The sequence below is a fragment of the Penicillium cataractarum genome (genome assembly GCF_028827025.1).
Source record: "Penicillium cataractarum strain IBT 29864 chromosome Unknown utg000002l, whole genome shotgun sequence".
In the NCBI taxonomy this organism is placed as follows: Eukaryota; Fungi; Ascomycota; class Eurotiomycetes; order Eurotiales; family Aspergillaceae; genus Penicillium; species Penicillium cataractarum.
In genome coordinates this window covers 1,274,774-1,293,111 of record NW_026622738.1, presented here as the reverse complement: position 1 = coordinate 1,293,111, position 18,338 = coordinate 1,274,774, and the positions used below count along the sequence as shown (strand labels likewise).

General features: G+C 47.1%; 9 protein-coding genes across 9 annotated transcripts; 3 read left to right on the top strand and 6 right to left on the bottom strand.

Moving 5' to 3' along the window:
- Positions 1–1,162: 1,162 nt before the first annotated feature.
- On the bottom strand, positions 1,163–2,161 carry N7496_002529 (aminotransferase class IV; the record flags this gene model as incomplete). The annotated part of the gene is made up of 1 exon (XM_056695460.1): positions 1,163–2,161. One exon carries the CDS (start codon positions 2,159–2,161, stop codon positions 1,163–1,165), a length of 999 nt encoding a protein of 332 aa, XP_056557672.1.
- A 434-nt stretch (positions 2,162–2,595) lies between these two features.
- N7496_002528 (FAD-dependent oxidoreductase) lies at positions 2,596–3,911 on the top strand (the record flags this gene model as incomplete). Its single annotated transcript, XM_056695459.1, has 5 exons — positions 2,596–2,624; positions 2,673–2,810; positions 2,873–2,976; positions 3,036–3,139; positions 3,198–3,911. 5 exons carry the CDS (start codon positions 2,596–2,598, stop codon positions 3,909–3,911), a joined length of 1,089 nt encoding a protein of 362 aa, XP_056557671.1.
- A 659-nt stretch (positions 3,912–4,570) lies between these two features.
- On the bottom strand, positions 4,571–4,828 carry N7496_002527 (uncharacterized protein; the record flags this gene model as incomplete). Its single annotated transcript, XM_056695458.1, has 1 exon — positions 4,571–4,828. The coding sequence occupies one exon, from the start codon at positions 4,826–4,828 to the stop codon at positions 4,571–4,573; it is 258 nt and encodes an 85-aa protein (XP_056557670.1).
- A 1,761-nt stretch (positions 4,829–6,589) lies between these two features.
- N7496_002526 (uncharacterized protein) lies at positions 6,590–8,531 on the top strand (the record flags this gene model as incomplete). The annotated part of the gene is made up of 8 exons (XM_056695457.1): positions 6,590–6,750; positions 6,800–6,959; positions 7,013–7,235; positions 7,285–7,573; positions 7,629–7,813; positions 7,865–7,923; positions 7,993–8,345; positions 8,405–8,531. 8 exons carry the CDS (start codon positions 6,590–6,592, stop codon positions 8,529–8,531), a joined length of 1,557 nt encoding a protein of 518 aa, XP_056557669.1.
- Positions 8,532–9,443: 912 nt separating this feature from the next.
- Positions 9,444–9,845, bottom strand: N7496_002525 (uncharacterized protein; the record flags this gene model as incomplete). The annotated part of the gene is made up of 3 exons (XM_056695456.1): positions 9,444–9,466; positions 9,532–9,655; positions 9,708–9,845. The coding sequence occupies 3 exons, from the start codon at positions 9,843–9,845 to the stop codon at positions 9,444–9,446; spliced, it is 285 nt and encodes a 94-aa protein (XP_056557668.1).
- Positions 9,846–11,381: 1,536 nt separating this feature from the next.
- Positions 11,382–12,194, bottom strand: N7496_002524 (sugar O-acetyltransferase; the record flags this gene model as incomplete). The annotated part of the gene is made up of 3 exons (XM_056695455.1): positions 11,382–11,742; positions 11,796–12,032; positions 12,094–12,194. 3 exons carry the CDS (start codon positions 12,192–12,194, stop codon positions 11,382–11,384), a joined length of 699 nt encoding a protein of 232 aa, XP_056557667.1.
- Positions 12,195–12,903: 709 nt separating this feature from the next.
- On the bottom strand, positions 12,904–14,645 carry N7496_002523 (flavin monoamine oxidase family protein; the record flags this gene model as incomplete). The annotated part of the gene is made up of 5 exons (XM_056695454.1): positions 12,904–13,149; positions 13,199–14,061; positions 14,118–14,264; positions 14,316–14,384; positions 14,447–14,645. 5 exons carry the CDS (start codon positions 14,643–14,645, stop codon positions 12,904–12,906), a joined length of 1,524 nt encoding a protein of 507 aa, XP_056557666.1.
- Positions 14,646–15,017: 372 nt separating this feature from the next.
- Positions 15,018–15,443, top strand: N7496_002522 (uncharacterized protein; the record flags this gene model as incomplete). Its single annotated transcript, XM_056695453.1, has 1 exon — positions 15,018–15,443. One exon carries the CDS (start codon positions 15,018–15,020, stop codon positions 15,441–15,443), a length of 426 nt encoding a protein of 141 aa, XP_056557665.1.
- Positions 15,444–15,757: 314 nt separating this feature from the next.
- On the bottom strand, positions 15,758–17,984 carry N7496_002521 (acetate--CoA ligase; the record flags this gene model as incomplete). The annotated part of the gene is made up of 5 exons (XM_056695452.1): positions 15,758–15,811; positions 15,870–16,138; positions 16,204–16,333; positions 16,391–16,651; positions 16,734–17,984. The coding sequence occupies 5 exons, from the start codon at positions 17,982–17,984 to the stop codon at positions 15,758–15,760; spliced, it is 1,965 nt and encodes a 654-aa protein (XP_056557664.1).
- Between the last annotated feature and the right edge of the window lie 354 nt (positions 17,985–18,338).

Here is an 18,338-nt window from a genome sequence, read left to right as displayed (position 1 = left end):
GTAACTATTGAAAGGAATCTCTACAACTAAGGGGGGACTTGACTCATTTCCTGATTGTTACCATCGAATCTTACATTTATTCCGACCGATGTGCGAGGTCTTGGCTGCATATTTGCTCTGAGTGGCTCGCTAGCTAATAACTGCTCCCGCCCATCTTGTTTTCTCTTACTACTGTAAGCTCTCAAACATGAACTCCGATTTGATTATTTCCTCATCTAGTCTCGCAGGTACAAGTCAAATCCTTTGCTGTACTTTTGTTGGGAAAGCAAAGCCTCGCAATTCCGTAGTGTGATTGGGAGTGAAGTCCGACACTGCCCCACCCCCATAATGATTCATGCGGATGAAGCTGCCGGCCAATCAGATAACCCAAATGTGTATGCGAATGTCCATTTCCCTGAAGTTGTCTCGTAGGGTCCCATCCCCCACACTCGAAATCTGGATTTGGAGGGGCCAGAGATATACGAAGAATTCATAACTCAAGTAATACAACAATTCCCTCTAGTTGCTTTCATGATGTTAAACTTATATAGCCTCAGCTATAACAGCCAAGTACTGTGTAATTGCGGCACTGGAGAAGAAGTTTCAATCTCTATATAGTCAAGGTCAACCAGCTACCAGGTAACAGCCGTCCAAAACGAAAAGATCAGCGAGAATATGACCAATCGTACAATAGCACAAGATGGCCAATCTTTTCTTCGGATCAGTAACTAGTTCGAACCGGCAGACAAGAGCACGACTTTATCCACCACCCAAGATTTACCACAACATGAACAGAGCGTTTATCCATGCAAATGCTGCGAAGAATCCGGAATAGAATGTGGTCGGCAGGTTTTAGTCTGCTCATTTTGCGCTCATGAACAGCTTTTATGCTTCTATATCAGTGCCAAAGTCAAGAGCCGGGCAAAGAGAACAAGAGAATGTTGCGGAGAGGCAAGATAAACTACTTTAGATTCAACAATTCGACATCCATTTCCTTGATAGGTCTCGCGAGCTCAGTACAGCTATACTCAAGCCTAAGGTATTTTACTTTCTATTGGCGTTTCTGACTTTAGCCAGAGTGCGCGTGACAGTCGCGATGGATTTGTAGATTAATTGGCTATGAGGCCTCACTTCTTATCATTCACCAACTTGTATGCTAAATAATTTTCAAAATCCCCATAACCTATAGGCCAGGACCACTTGAAGTGTTCTTGTTCCCATCCTTGTACTCAATTTCGAAACTGAATGTTTCATCGTAATGGATATCCCAATACCCATCCCAAATCTTCTTCGTAATCGGGCCAACCTCGCCACCATTGATCGGATTGCCATCAAGACTTGTGATAGGCATAATACCACCCGCGGTGGTACACATAAAAATCTCATCAGCGTCATAGGCCTTCTGCACAGGTACGAGCTCGACACGAATCTCCAGTCCGTTCATTCGTGCAACATCGATGACACTCTTGCGAGTGACTCCTTCGAGGACACCACGCTGAGGCGTATACAAGACACCGTCTTTGACAAGAACGATATTGAAGCCAGACCCCTCGGTGAGATTAGTATCGCCGTCGGTCAAGAAAGGATAGGTCGCGCCACGATCAGCCGCCTCGTGCAGTCCACGAGTCAGATCACCCCATTGGAGGTTCTTGACAGTGGGGTCCATGGAGCCGGGGGGCACGCGACGAACCGTACGTGCGATAATCGCGGTACCGCCGACGGGCTGCACTTCAGGCTCCATAACCCAAACATAAGGTTGAACGAACATATAGATACGGTTGACAATGTCTTTAGGATCCGTACCACGGACCCCCTTCAGCCCGCGAGTCACAATAATTTCGACAAAGGCGTCTCGGATACCGCTTTTTGCAACCATATCAATGAGGGTCTGCTTAACCTCCTCACGAGGGAGCGGAAGCTTCAAGCGAAGCTTAACGCAGCTTGCCTCGAGTCGAGTGATGTGATCATCAAGACGGAAAAAGCGGCCATCCCAGACGGAAGGGACATCGTATGTCAGATCGCTGTGCATAAAGCCTTGGTCGAGGAGAGGGATGCGGGCCTCATGCAGAGGGACTAGTTCCCCGTCTACCCAAGCGATGCCCCTGGCAAAAGGGTTGGTACTGGCAGCAAGGACCGCCTGTCGATAATCATAGGCGGCAAAGAACTTCTGCATGGTAGCCATTTTTGGTTTGTGTAGAATCGGGATCAAGTGTGAAGTCGATGTGTTTAGCACAGGTGTTGTCGCATGCATACTTAAGTATACGTACGATATCATCAAGAAGATCGTGTTGTTTGATGGGTCTCTTCTTCGTAAATTCTAAAAGAGGCAAGTGCGACGGGCCCAGATTGTCAGGAGCGAACTAGCCCATTCTCGCCTTCCTAATTCGGTAATTCCGTTGATTCTGGGGATTGTTTGAAATTTCACCGAGTTAGATCTAGTGAATTGGGAAATGAAGATGAGAATCCATTGAGAATACTTGGTCAGGAAAGACAGTGAGAATCATACGATCAATTGGGCTTCATCACTAAAAGACAAAGAGTTCCATCCTCCTGTGTTACACACGCAATAACTTCTCCGTCCTTCCAAGGCCTCCAGCTGCAGAAATTGTGAATAACATGTCTCAAAAGAATATAGTCATCATTGGGTATGTACTCCCCTCTGAGAAGGTCAGCGTGGGCTAATGCAGAGACAGCGCCGGTGTGGCGGGCTTGACGACAGCCTTGCTGTTGTCTAGAAAAGCGGGATACAAGATAGTCGTGGCAGCTAAGCATATGCCTGGGGACTATGATATCGAATATGCATCGCCATGGGCGGGTGCAAACTACATGCCGTAAGGTACCACCAAGTATCTTGTGATGTATTTGTAAAGTTTTTGCTTAACGCCTAATATAGGGTTTCGGTGCACGGAACTGAAGCTGCGAAGTGGGATCAAGACACCTGGGAACCATTAGCGGACCTTGCCAAAAACTATCCTGAGGCTGGAGTTCACTTCCAAGGTATCTACAGGGTCTCGTTTAGTCTTTACACTCACACGATCACTGACGGCTGTCATTAGACTGTGAGATACATAGTCGCGCTAAAGACGTTGGATCAGCCACGGCGACCTGGTTTGCCGAGCTCTTGTCCCCAAGTCCCTGGTTTTCAAAGGTTGTTCCTAATGTTAGTATCTTCGATAATAAAGTCAGACTATTCTCTTTACTGACATATGTGCATTTAGTTTCGCTTGCTACCGAAGGAATTACTGGGCCCGGGCATTGACTCAGCCACAGTCTTCACCTCAGTGTGTATTAATACCGCTATCTATCTCCCCTGGCTGGTTTCTCAGTGTCTAGCCAATGGTGTAGTTTTCAAACGCGCCATCTTCAAGCATGTGAGCGATGCATCATCTTCTGGCGTGCATCCATCTGGTCAGGTCGATCTAGTCGTGAACTGTACGGGTCTCATGGCCTCCAAGCTTGGTGGCGTTGAGGATGCGTCGGTATTTCCAGCACGTGGGCAAATTGTAATTGTTCGCAATGAAGCAGGCAAAATGCTCGACGTGTCCGGGACGGATGATGGAGATGAAGAAGCATGCTATGTGATGACAAGAGCTGCGGGGGGAGGCACGATTCTTGGTGGCTCGTACCAGAAGGGCAACTGGGAATCACAACCGGATCCAAATCTTGCGATTCGCATAATGAAGCGGGCTGTAGCTATGTGTCCTTCTCTAACAAATGGCAAGGGCATCGAACATTTGGATGTTATCAGACATGGTGTTGGGCTTCGGCCCATTCGTGAAGGAGGCACCCGCATTGAGAAGGAGAAAATTGATGGGATGTGGGTAGTCCACAATTATGGTGCCGGGGGTGCTGGTTATCAATCCTCCTATGGTTGTGCAAAAGCTACTGTGAGTTTGATCGAGGAAGCTTGTGGAATTCGTGCCAAGCTTTGACTTTACTTAACGCATGGCTCAAGTAACTATCCGAGGGCATTTCCAGGCTCGATACCTCTTGAATAAATCAGACAGCTTATTACCAAGCCTTTATAGCATGTGTGATGTTACTGGTAGTGTCTGGTCCAGAATCAAGATCAAAAATGCCTACAGGGAAAGGATTCTCATGGAAAGTTCCGTCAGTTAGGAATGAACTCTGCCCCACAAATAAGTGATTCAGTTTCACTTTGCTAGGGAATTTCACAGATTCGTTGATAAGCGTTTCTACTTGATGATTCTCTAATGGAATAAAGTATCAGATACTGCTTGTTAATTACTTGTGTAGAAAGGTGATCGTCGAGTCTCCCAATCTCCCATGTGGGTCCAACTAGATTTATTTTAGTCGAAACGAAAGGTGGCGAAGAAGAACTCGGTTTCCCTATTAGGAAATTATGCTAATCTGGCAAGCTCCACAGAGAGATACGAAAGCCCCCACTCCACCTCATCACTTCCCTCGAAAGGAATTTGGGGGCAGATTTCTATTATTCAAGGCCCCGAATGCCTAATTACGATTGAGAACACCTCCCTTTGTTAGGTGCTGCAAATTGATAAACCCCTTCAGCGATGAACCCATTTCATTGTCACTATAAAATAGTACGAACATATTGATACTCGGTTGATCACCCCAAACCTCGTGACGATTGAAGCCAGTCAAAATGCCGCCGCCACCGAGTCAATTCTTTGCGTTGATGAATGATCTTTCGTCGCTGAACGTTGATAAATTCAAGGATTTTGAAATATTGACTACTGATTACAAAATCTTGAAGCCCAGCCGTTGTGGTGATGTTGCCATCTCCACGGACATACTCATCCCCAAATCCCTTCTTGGGTGCCGTGGCCATGAACATTTCAAAGTTCCAATCTTGATTCGAATTCATGGTGGATTTCTAGTATGTATTTCTCCTTTGCTCGGAATTTTCATGTCATGGGAGTTCTAATTTGTGAATGCAGGTCACTGGGTCAAGTCGTTATGCCCCCTGGTTTTCAAGCTGGATTCTAGACTACGCTTTAAGTCACAAGGCAATAATTGTGTCTCCAAATTATCGCCTACTTCCTGAAGTAAAGGGGAAGGATATCCTGGAAGATATTGATGCTTTTTGGGAATTGGGTGCACGGGGGTAGACTTTTGCAGTCTTTGCATGAAACGGGCCACTCCAGCATTGTCCCCGATCTTCATAGGGTGCTACTACTTGGTGAAAGCGCCGGTAAGTGTAAAACATTATACGGTACCGTACCTAAGTTTGCAAAGCTGATGAGCAAATATATATCTCAAGGTGGTTATCTAGCCGTTCAGTTAGCGCTAAAATACCCATCCAAGGTTCGAGGCGTCGTCGCTGCCTACCCGATGCTGGATCTCCGAGCACAATTCTACACGGAAAGCTATGAAAAACCCATAGTTGGTGTCCCGAATATATCGAGTAGTGTGATAAATGAGCATCTCCTTCGCGTTGAGGCCGGGCACATGCCGATGGTGGCCACAGCTGCAGATCCACCAGAACGGCTAGAGTTGGCATTTTCTATCGTACAAAATGGCCGCTTCCTCGACTTCTTCGGGGATAATGCCTCAGTCCTGTTTCCAATGGAAATATTAAAGCTCCTCGCAACTTCTGGGGAATCTAAAATACCTCCATTTTTCATCTTTCATGGAAAGCAGGACTCGGCAGTCCCAGTTGAGGGATCTCAGCGATTTGTCTCTCTTTTACGCCAAATTTTCCCCGATGTGATAGTCCGGCTTTATATACAAGACGGCGATCATGGATTTGATGCTGATGCAACGTTGGATACTTTGTGGCTTCGGGAGGGATTGAGTATGATTTCATCTGCTTGGCTAGATTCGACATCCAGCCCCTCGTACCTTTGAGATGAGCCGTATTCAATTATAGAGATTGGCGTCTATTCAACTTATGAGGAATCGAAGTAGACTTAGTTAAGTGTGATATGAGTGCTCATCCCAAGATATCCATCGAAAAATATGGAGAGGTGGAGAAGTACCAGGAATTATCATCCCCTTCGTAGATTGAGACAGGATAATTCCAAAATATTGAACAGACGTCATATCACGCCGGCCTGATTTCACCTGGGAGCGAACTGGTTTCTAAATTCGAATTCGCGATGACAACGCACAACAAAAAAAGAGATAAGTAGGTCTCGAACTTTTGAGCACAAAGGTGGGGTTAAATCTTAAATCTCCCGAAACAGCAGGAGAGATACGGTAATGAACCGGCCAAAAAACGCCTTCGGAAGCAGAACCGTGGCACTCACCCCCAGCATAATGACCCCGCATTCTGGGGTAAGGGGGTGTGGTTTATTGTGGATCTTCTCTAATCCATTCGCCCGCGATTTATACCTTTCCTGTCTTGATTACTGCCAGAGTCACTGTATGCGGCAAGAAAGGCCCTAGTTTACCTATGGCATAGGAATAAGGCTTATCTTGACCACAATTCTTTATCGACCGACATACTCCCCATTATCTCCCCAAGAAATATGATTGGTCGAACTCGATTCAGAAATAATGGTTTAGGGTCCGGTGTCCCAGTGATAAAGCCTTTCTTCGATGTTCTAAAAATCCCGCCTGCTGCTCTGTCACTATATCCAAGACTCTCATCCGCCCAATTGTCTTTCCACAAACCGCCCACATCATGGCAAACACCAAGAGTCACGACAATGCTGTTTCTCGACTCGATGAGAAGGTCCCTGGGGAAGCTTTGGATTTAGACGATGCAGTTTTGCGTGCTCAAGGACATGAGGTACAGCTTGAGCGATCTTTCTCATGGATGGGAGCACTTGGCCTTGCTTTCAGGTTTGTGCTTCCTCAACTTCAAACAATATTCTTGCTGAATGTATGTTAGCATTGTCAATTCGTGGTTAACATATGCTTCCTGCTTCGGAGTGGCATATAGTTATGGCGGAGGACAAGTGGCTATTTTCAGTCCCATAATCTCAGCACTGGTTCAGTGGATTATGCTCATGGGAGTTGCCGAGCTTTCCTCTGCTTTTCCCTCGTCTGGAGTAAGTGAAACGGAACGTGGTTCTAGCTCCAAGTCTAATACCATCATAAACAGGGCCAATACCATTTTACATACATCGTTGCTCCAGATGGTTATAAGGCTGTCTCTGCTTACCTTGTTGGGGCGATCAATGTCATTGCCTGGTGGGTAAATACTGCTTCCGGTACCATATATACAGCCATATCTGCCTTTGGAATCTGTCAGTTCCTAGTTGAAGGGTTTTCAGGAACCCAGTGGCAGGTCTATCTTTGTTACTTGCTGGTTATTTTGCTCACTTGTAAGAGACTTTGATGCGAGGATATGAGTCAATATCTGACAATTTACAGTGCTTCCAATTTTTATCATTCCACAGCAACGCATCGAAAACATGACCAAGACTGCAATGTTTCTCTCCATCGTTGGCTTTGTGTTAGTGGTGATTGTCTGTCTCGTCATGGGCAGAGGAACATACCATCCCAGCAGCCTCGTCGAGTATCGATCAACAAGTGGTTGGGGTCCTGGGCTAGGCTGGCTATTAGGTATTGGCAACGGAGAATATGCATTTGCGGCTGCTGGAGCATGTGTGCATATCGCGGAGGAAATTCCAAGCCCCGGTCGCAAAGTCCCTCTGGTAATGTGTGTTTGCCTGCGATGTGGACTCCATTTCTTGCATGTGACTAACATCTTACAGTAACTTGACCATTATCCTGGGAGTCTTTACCCTTGTACCTTGGATTATTGCCATGACAGCTGTCATTCAAGACATGGAGGCTGTACAGAATGCCTTTCTACCCAGTCTTGAGCTCTTTTACCAAGCCACGGGCAGTAAAGCTGCTGCCGCCACTCTTCAGGCCTATCTCACAATTCTGTATTACAGTGCGTCTTCTACCTTCCATCTAACTATGCCTTTTGCTAAATTCTCTCCAGCTTGTGTTCCGAGCCAGTGGATCACTAGTAGTCGAATGACATGGGCCTTCTCCCGTGACGTGAGTCCTTTCAAAGCACTTGATATCAAAATGATATGTCCCACTACCTCAAACTGACTATCTGAAAAGAACGGCTTGCCATACTCTGACTACTGGTCAGAGATCGACTCAAAACGCAATATTCCCATTCGAGCCACTCTCCTCTCTGCAGGATTTTGTGTCATCTACGGCCTGCTATATATAGCCAGCACGCAGGCCTTCAATTCCATTATTAACACCGCTGTTCTGATGCTGAACATTACGTATACCGTTCCTCAAGCTATCCTAGCTATCCGAGGCAGAGCCATGCTTCCACCACGATATTTTGATTTGGGCAAGTATGGCTATTCGGTTCATGTGTTTTCTGTACTATGGCTCGTTTTGAGCGGCGTGCTTTTTTGCTTCCCAACAAACAACCCTCCAACTCTAAGCAACATGAATTAGTGAGTCCGATACTTTAAGTAGTCATAATTTGACTCGCTTGCTGACTAGCAATCTCCAGTAACGCTGCCGTTATCTCCGGAATATTCTTCATCGTTCTTCTTTGTTGGATCGAACGGCGAAGGAAGTTTTGCGGCCCTGCCATTGACTGGGATGTTCTGAATATGGCCCCGGCCGTTGCTCATTAGTCTTAATTGGAGCCTGGTGGTTTCCATGGGCCTTTATTTGAACGATATGCGAAAGGCACTTTTGTGTTGACTGTCAATAAAGTTTGTGAATTCAAGTGGCTAGTTTGAAGAAGCTTGGCACGCAGTAACAACTCACTTATCTTCAAATGTGACCTTTCCATATCAATAATTTCAAAAGATAGAAATCGAACCATTAGCCAAACAGCAATTGCGTCATGGGCCTTTCTAGTCCAGAAGACGTTGATCTACTCCTATTGTCGATGACAGTCCCCCACCATTTTCCGCTGGTCCAAATCTCATCCAATATGGTTGGGACGGAGTTAAACATGCTATATCGACTCTTTTGTGTCCAATATGCACAATACTCCCTTACGAAGCTGCGCATATCCTCATCCGAGGTCTCACTCCCGGCCAGAAATATAGGAAGCAGGAGCTGCTTTTGTGTTTGTGATGTTCGTCGACAGCATCGGATATGATCTAATGTTCTCCGAACCAGCCAGTTGAGTGTGAAAGAACGGTTTTGCAGGTCCCGTTTGAACACAGACTCAATATAGAGAAGAAGGGCACATCGCCATGCTTCGGCGCAGTGAAATCGATCCTGCTGTTCGTGGAGCTGTTTGGCCGCGTCGGTGTCGGAAAGATCAGGATCCTGCTCTTGTTGCATAGGGTCTAGTTTATTTTGCCATTGATTTAAGCTCTCTTCAGCTTCAATAATTGGGGCCAAGTTAAAGGTCAACCACTTCATCGATGAAGCAATTTCGCTTTGGCGAGCCAGTTCAGCCAGGTTGTAAAGAAGTACAAGTAATTCCCGGGGGCAGCCAGTTAGGTCAAAAAAAGACCACTTATCATGCTTCTCCCATCGTACCAGGTAATTTAGATACGAACGGTCCATAATAGGACATCGGCGAGAAATCAAGGCAACCGTTGCATCCCACCTACAACATGGTTATAAAGTGAACTTTTTATGATGGGTGACACATAACTTACCAGACTAACATACCAACCTGTGATCGCTGGCGTGGTGCGGTAAGGGAGCTAGGGCCGCCACAAAGTTGGAGCATTGTATGTGCACGTTCCAGGTGACTGGACCAATGCCCGGTAGCGGACAGAGTGCACTGGAACGCCTGGTTAAGAAAGAGAAATTCAAAAGTGATCAAGAATTCCATGGACACTCACGTCCAAAGTAAACAGAATTAATATCGGCTCCAGCAAATGTAAACATTCCCGTGATTGGATACTCGCCAATGCAGTCTCTAACAGTTGAGTAGCCTTGCCACGATGCTTGATCATCTCTTCCGACCAATTAGAGGTCATAGTATGCAAATGTCGATAACATAACGCCAGGACAGCATGGAAAAGAAGACGCGATCCCTGCAATGTCTGGGGCTTACAACGAAAGGGATTGATGGCAGTATCCGACGTCAGCGGCAGGACACAGAACTCAGAATCATCTATTCCCAATTAGCTTTGAAATAACTCGTTGCATTAAGAATAAGGCTATGATGATCCATACACATCTCAAAAAGCCAATCATGGTCTTTTGCGGATATATCCCGAATCACTGTAGCGGTGGGGACAGCATGGCTCGGCACTGTGTCCACAGTGGACATGATTCCGCTTTCCGAAATGGCAGAGAAAATGGGATCAGAGTCATGCATCGGTGAGTCTTCGTGTAAGGCTTCATCGGCCATGAAATGAATTGCTCTCTCTGGGCCAGATGATGTTGATTGTAGCAATGGTATGGAGCCTGGGCTATCCAAGAGAGGGGGTTCCGGGACCCCAAAGTCAAGCCAGGACGCTGAGCCGAATATGGATGGTATAGTGGAATATAGATCGAAATCATTAGGAATGAACAGATCCCCGTCGTCTGGCACCCCGAGTGTTAATGGTGATTCAACGCCCCTGGACTCCGCGCCAGGAATAGACACGATAAGCACACACCTAATTCACTGTCTGCATGCACGGCCTGGGTATGATCTTCCGTCTCAGCATTCTCACCTGCCGTAATAGGTACTAGCCCGTCTGTACAATCGATGGTATTTTCATGTACATCTGGCCTGTGCTCAGTCATCTCATTTTCCCCAGAAGTGGGTGTGGTGCGACGCTTTTTCGACCTAGATGGATCGCCCACGAATCGAAACCGAAGGGGTGGGACTGGTCTATCAGGGGCCATAAGAGGAGCTGGCTTGGTGGAAGAACATGATGCAACATCGGCGACAGCAGATGATTCTCTGGTGACTTGTTTCTGTCTAGATGATGAATTTGTAGACAGCATGCGCTTTGAATTCCAAGAGAGTGATGTTGCGAAGCCACCACACTTGCGTCCTTGATCAAGGCATGTTGTGCATTGCGGCCGCCGGCGGTCGCACTGGTCCCCGACTCGGGCACAAGTGTGGCAGTCAGTCTGGGCAAATGCGAGTGAGTTGGTTCTCTTTCCTTTGGCGGTAGATCCTTTGGATGTTTCCATTGTGGGAATGGAGGTGGCTGAGCGTGGTCGTGTCTCCCCAGCTTCCGTTGATGGTAAAAGAAAAGTGGATTGGCCTCTCTTGCTAGATTGGGTCTTATATATACTGTGGAATCCCATTTTAGACTTTAGCATTGATAAGCGATACTATTTTCAGAAGCCGACCAATGCTTATAGCATATTCCTCGTGACTTCCATCTAGCACCGCCAGCCTTCCAGAACAGACTCTAGGGGCTACGGGTCTATGGATGGATGGTGGAGCAAGCGTGCGGGGGCTCGCCCTTACTTTATCCATGTATTACGGTGTGAAATTTCTCTTCAAAACGAACTTTCAGGTCTATATACTGCATGCTCTTAAAACACGGTGATATACCTGTAATACCATTCTAATGCTCGCGTGATAGGTGGCGATAGGGATTTTCAGGGTCTTGCTCCTCCTCCTCTGCAGATTGAATAGTCTTCCTCACCCGACAAGGAGCGCCAATTGCAACTGAAAATGCAGGAATGTCTTTGGTGACAATTGACCCAGCCCCGATTGTGCTTCCCTTTCCGATACGAACACCAGGTAAAATAACCACATTGGCACCAATCCAGCAATCGTCTTCAATGAAAATTGGGTGTCCAAACTCGACGAACTTCTGACGGGAAAGTATACTAGTATCGTGCCCGGCAGTCAGAAGGCTCACGCCTGTGCCAATTTGAACTCTGTCTCCAATAACCACGAGGCTTGTATCCAAGACAGTCAAGCTGGTTTTGAAATTAGCATGCAAGCTTCGATATCGGTAGCGTGGGACACCCACTTCCAGTTAATGAAGCAATTGCTTCCGATAATCATATTACAGCCATAATCTGGTCTGAACGGAGGCTCCACGAAGGTGCCATCTCCGACTTTTCCGCACAGTTTGCGGAGTAATTCGAGTCGCTTCTCAAAAACTTGGTCGTATGGAACGGTCTTCGTGTCCAAGTCATTGTAGTCGCGAGTCAAGCCACGGCAGAGGTGACGTGCCTCAAGCAACTTGGGCATGTTTGGGTTATACCTTGATCCTATCAGTATCAATATTCTATTTGACATTACCAGTCAGTGAGGCTTATACATACATCATCCCTGAAATCATACGCTCGTAATCCTCGCACTGCGGGACACCACGCAGATCGCGGGAAAGCTCAATGATCTCGGGACGCTTCCCGGTCGCAGCCATTGTGGTCGGGTTGGTGATAAGAATGCTTCCAAACTGTCCTCAACTCAATATTTCTGAACCACCGAGGATAAATAAGTACTCCGTGCATTCTACATAGTCCCACTCTTGCCTTGGTTTCAGCGATAATTTGCCGAACACTGCCGCCAGCCGTTTATGCCGTGGAATGAGCTTCCGCATCAGGTAGCACGGCCAACCCCGAAGTTTTTCCGCGCGTTTGTATTTGGAGAAGCGACTCCACCATGCTGCCTCACATTCCTATTTAAGTATAGAAGTGGGGCTTTCTTAGTTACCCAAAATGGCAGTAGTACGAGCTATGGCGCACGAAACTTCAGCACAGACTCTAATTTGATTCCACTTATCACGAAATAATCATTGTGATTAGCTCCAGAGTAGACGCCTCAGTCGGCTATGTGCATTCCTCTGCTTTACAGATTGGTTTACATAGCACCATGGGCTGGAAACCTGATCGGGGCATTCAAGGGGCAACAAATTCGACAACGTGATACTTGCCACGGAGCAATAAGGACAGCATTTGGATACCTAGTAATCTGGTGCGAATTATGTGAGGCTCATCGGCAAATGAACTAGTTGCTACGCTTCGAAATAGTCGATCAAGGAAGCTGACTCGTTCCACTAAAGAAATACCATAAAAATATATTTTGTAGTGCGAGAAAGAAAAATTGATACATAGTAAGACCACCGTCCAAACCTAGATCTTCGCAGTGAAGCGAGCCTGAGTCTCTCGAAGTTCCTTGGCAATTTCCTGGGCTGCAATGAAGCCTTGCTCCAAGGCGCCATCAATCGCAGCCCGCCAGCCATTCGCCCAGTCTGCCGAAGCAAAGTGGACATTGCCATGACGGCTTTGTAGCTCGTCCTGGTACTTTGTCATATACTCTGGCGTCCACCAGGCTGGACCACCCCGAGACCAAGGGTCAGTGACCCAGTTGTGGAATACCTAGTCTTCATTAGCGAAATTTAATTTGAGGGTGTGTACAAGGAACTACCATTTTCTTGACTGTCATCGGATGTAATTTCTCAAAGGCATCAATAGTTCGTTCCGGATGATGTTCGGGAACGTAGGTAGCCCTCTCATCTTTCCCGAAGCCAACGATACGGGCATTGCCATTCTCGGTGACACCGTCTCCGTAGCCAAACATAAGGAGATTGGGATACTTGACTCCATTCCATGAAGCCAATCCTGGACCCTCTACTTCAGCATGGATTTTGGTCATGAAATTCACATGTCCAATCTCAAGGGCTTCTTGGCGTTTGGGTGAGAGCGGAGGCTCAAAGTGGATAGTGCGCAGAGCGTTGAGAGGAACAGTGCTCACAACGCGACGTGCCCGATGAATTGCCCCAGAGTTAGTTCTCACCTCGACCAATTGAGTCTGTCCGTTTGAATGGTCTTTGATACTTGTGATCGGGGTTTTGAAATCGTACTGCAGGCCGTGCTTCACTGCATCCTGGAACATCCGAGTCGCAAGTTCGGACTGCCCTTCTCGAAGTTTGAAAGTAGTCCAGATAGGGCCAAAATTATCCGAGCTATAGGACATGAGAGCATGGGAGCGGATCATATCCCATAGACTGGAATTTTCCATAGTGCCACCCGAGATATGGAGCAACAAAGCAACAAGCACTCCCGCCTCTTCGGCTGTAAGTAAGTGTTTGATAGCCTCGAAACGTTCACGGCATGAAATCTTGTCGTATCTCTCTACCTCATTTCTGTCTGTGAGAATGTTCTCAAGCTGGGCATGCGGAAGTGGACATATCCTTCGACAGTTCTCTCCGTCTACATTGACAAAGATGTCCCAGCCCCTTGCCGCGATTTTTCCAGCTTCCTCATGAGAGAGCTTTCTTGGGGTTACCCCTGATGTTTTATCATTAGTATTCATGCGACTAAATGCTTATTATTGGGAACCTTACCGGGGATATCCAGCGTATAGTAATCGTTGTCAAATCCGCTATGATGCGTAGTTATGAGGTCACGATCCATTCCATAACGAATCATTTCTTTGAACAGGAAGGCCATGTGGTGAGTGACCCAGGTCCCTCCCATTTCGTAAAGAATGCCTTCATGCAGTGAGTCACATATTCATAGTTCAGGAAGGCAGACTTTTTTACCATCAGCGTCGACAGTATATGTACGACCGCCCACACGATCGCGAGCTTCAAGTAACAGAACAGAAAGTCCTACATAACTAAGTCAGCCGAACGCTCTCACTGCCCCTCTTCCTTTCCGCTGGATCACCTACCACGGTCGGTCATTTCACGAGCTGCCATCAAGCCGGCGTATCCGGCCCCTATGACAATAGCATCATGAATGTATCCAGCTGGTGTGGTGACTTTCTCGCTGGGTTCAATGACTCCTCTGCAACGCAGTCCGCCTTTGCGCACTCCTGTGGCGCCCGTCCATGAGTAGCCATCTTGGGTTTTCTTTAAAGTAGGAGCCATGTTCGAGTAGTAAAGCCGATTATTGTAGCCTTGAACGAGATCAAGAAGGCTGTCTTGCAGAAAGACAAGAAGCACCACGGTCGCCGGGGTAGATTTATACTTGGGTTAGACTGAGTGGGGACTTCCCGCCGTTGTGAATTTGCCTCATGCGGCAAGTGAGTTCGACACCCGCACTTTCATTGCATGACATTTATCCTTGAACTATCTATGGATTTGACTAGATAAAGAGGCCCCCCCCCCCCCCTTCTTCAAGCATACTGATCCCACAAAAACATTCAAGTACACAAAGACACACTGCGTTACACACCCCTGTCAGTATTTGCGTCTCTAAGGTTACAGCATCGCTTTCACGACACTAATTAAGACCAGAAAATGACAACCATCACCTACAAAAATCTCCCTGGTCCAGTGGGTGAATGCCTGAAACCATCATCTCTAGCAACCACCGCTACAGTCCCAGTCTCTCCAACAACCTCACTCGTTTTCACCACTGGCCATATCGGCCTGGACTTGAAGACAGGAAATCTTGTGAACCATTCTGCCGAGGCTGAATTTGAGGCTGTTTTAGATTGCCTTGATGCTGCCTTGAAGTATGCCGGTGTTTTGAATGGCTTAAGAGAAGCGTATAAGCTAGTTGGGTACTTAACTAGCGCTGGAGATGAAGCAAGCATGATGCAAGTATTCAAACGGAAGTTCCCTGGTCACACACCCACTTGGACAAATGTGGTGGTTAAGGAAATTGTGGTTCCGAACATGCGAGCTGAATTAGCCGCTGAGGGTGTGATCTTTCATGGTTAGATATCATTTACTTGAATAAATTGCGTCATAATGCCGCATTGTTAACTTTTTGCGTCGAGGATTTCTATCTACACACTTTATTCTTAAAATATTTCGAACTTTTTCATGTTACAATATACCTTATATTTCACTCGATCATATTGAATTTCAGTCTATGACTTTTCTCGGTGTCGCAGATGGCCGATTAAACGCCACTTTCTTTGCATGCTCCGACATTCTCAATGAATATGCTAGACTTGTTCTATTTTTCCACCTTAAATATGCCTAATTCCGACGTGATCATTTAGAAATTTTGCACTAAGTGTTCCTGGAAGCTAGCTCGATGCGACAGCCTCCAGAATTTCGTCCAAAACGCTAGGATCGGCCAACTGTTTTGATGTCAACAAATTGCCAATATTCACATGAAGGTCGCGGGGTATAACTCACCGTGGAAGTATCACCAAATTCATTTTCACCAGTCAGCGCTTTTCTCAAGATACGCCGGACAATCTTCCCACTTCTTGTTTTAGGGAGGTCTCTTACGACCAAGACCTTCTTTGGGGCAGCAAACGGCCCGATGGTCGTGCGTACCTTAATGACCAACTCTTTCGCAGTCGTCTCGGGTGTTTGGTCATTCTTGAGGGATACAATGGCATTAATGGCTTGGCCAGTCAGTTCGTCTGGTACACCAATTATCGCAGCTTCGGCAACACCGGCTTGAAGGTTCTCAGTATGCAGTCACGGCACGGGTACGTTTTAGTAACTAGGAAATCAAACTCACGGTGCTCGATGATGGCACCTTCAATCTCCGAAGTAGAAAGACGGTGGCCAGATACGTTGACAACGTCGTCAACTCGTCCTCGAATCCAATAGTATCCGTCTTGATCACGGAATGCCGCGTCGCCGGTGAACTGAATATGACTATCAGCTGAAGCTCTGCATCATCTCTGTCTGGCGACTTATCATACGTAGTAGCCCTTGTAGACATTGAAATAACTGTCCATGTATCGATCGTGATTTCCGCGTATGGTGCGTGCCATCGACGGCCATGGCTGTTTTATAGCCAGCACGCCCTCGACCTGGTTACCTTTCAATTCTTCCCCAGTCACCGGGTCAATGATGGCAAGATCAATACCGAGGCATGGTAGCGTTGCGCTTCCCGGTTTCATTGGAGTGACTCCTGCGCAGGCGGCAATGATGTGTGACCCAGTCTCGGTCTGCCAGTAAGTCTGCAAAAAGAACAAGAAAGTCAGCAGATCAACACTTTCTTATCCTGAGACGTCTTCCGTATTCATCAGGATTTAGTCTCACATCGGTTACTACTGCATTTTCATTTCCCATGAAGTCGTAGTACCACTTCCAAACCTCAGGTGCAATGGGCTCCCCCACCGAGCCAAGCACACGCAATTGGCTGGTATCGATATTCTGAAGATTTTCCTTGGCAATGGACCTTTTCAAGAGTCGGAAGGCCGTCGGAGCACCATAGAAGTGTGTACAGGCATGTTTCTGAACGATCTCCCAGAATCTAGTATGGCTTGGGTATGTCGGGGTTCCTTCGAAGATTATTGACGTGCACCCCAGCGCGAGGGGAGCGTAAACCACGTAAGTATGTCCGGTGATCCAACCAATATCACCACTACAAAAGAAACGATCTTGTGGGTGAATGTCAAAGACATACTTGCCTGTAACTGCCGCACCTAAAAGATATCCTGCAGTGCTGTGGAATACTCCCTTTGGCTTCCCAGTTGAACCGGATGTATAAAGCAGGAACAAGTAATCCTCCGAATCCATGACTTCAGGAGGTGTGTAGGCAGGATATTGCTTCATCTCCTCATCCCACCATAGATCTCTCCCCGCCATCCAAGGAATGTCAGCCCCCGTCCGCTTATAGACTAGCACAGTTGTGACCTGAGGACATTCACGAGCTGCTTCATCAACGACACGCTTAGTCGAAATGGTCCTTCCACCCCGACGGCCCTCGTCAGTAGTAATGACGACAGCCGAGTTTGCATCCTGGATGCGATCGCCAAGAGCCTCAGCTGAGAAGCCAGCAAAAACAACTGAATGGACAGCCCCGATTCTAGCACACGCCAAAACCGCCATGACGGCCTCGGGAATCATCGGCATATAAATAGTAACAATGTCACCCTTTTTCACTCCTCGTCCACGAAGCACCCCCGCCAGCCGCGAGACATGTCGAAGTAGTTCGCCGTATGTGATGATCCGGCTACCGTCCGCAGGATCATCAGGCTCATATATGAGCGCAGCACGATGTGGATCTTGGATAGCGTGTCGATCAACACAGTTAAAGCACGCGTTCAGTCCTCCGCCCACGAACCACGCGTTGTCTCCATTCTCGAGGGAGCCAATACTCGTGGTATGAAAGTCCTGCGTGAAGGAAAGAAGCTCGCGGGCCTGTTTTGCCCAAAATGTAGAGGGGAAATGAATTGATTCTTTGTAGAGTGTGTGGTAATCGAGCAGGCCCGTGAGGTGCGGCGTTGTCGGATGCTGCGCTCGCCACTGCGCCGGGACAGAGATGGTATCTGCACTCATATCGGTCATTGTCCTCTGTGTATCATATAAGTTATATAAATCATGATTTCGAAGTGTCATGAAGATACTTACATGTTACTGCGGTGAAAGCTGCAAGTATCGGTATAGTGAGTGAGGTAGCGAAGACCCGCGCGAGGTTAATTGATGAAAATGCAGAAAAGCTCCGTGCAGGAATTACGATTCTCAAAGATCATTGCAGGAGTAAATATAAGGCCCTCTTTACCATTCGCACTGTCTCTTCTCTTCTTTGACTAGTAGGAGATGGAACTATCGAAACTTTTCCTCGAGTATGACAACTCGCCTTCCTAATTAGGAAGGTTGGGTCAGCTTGTTCCGATGCCGGGCCAAGCCCCCCAGCCTCAA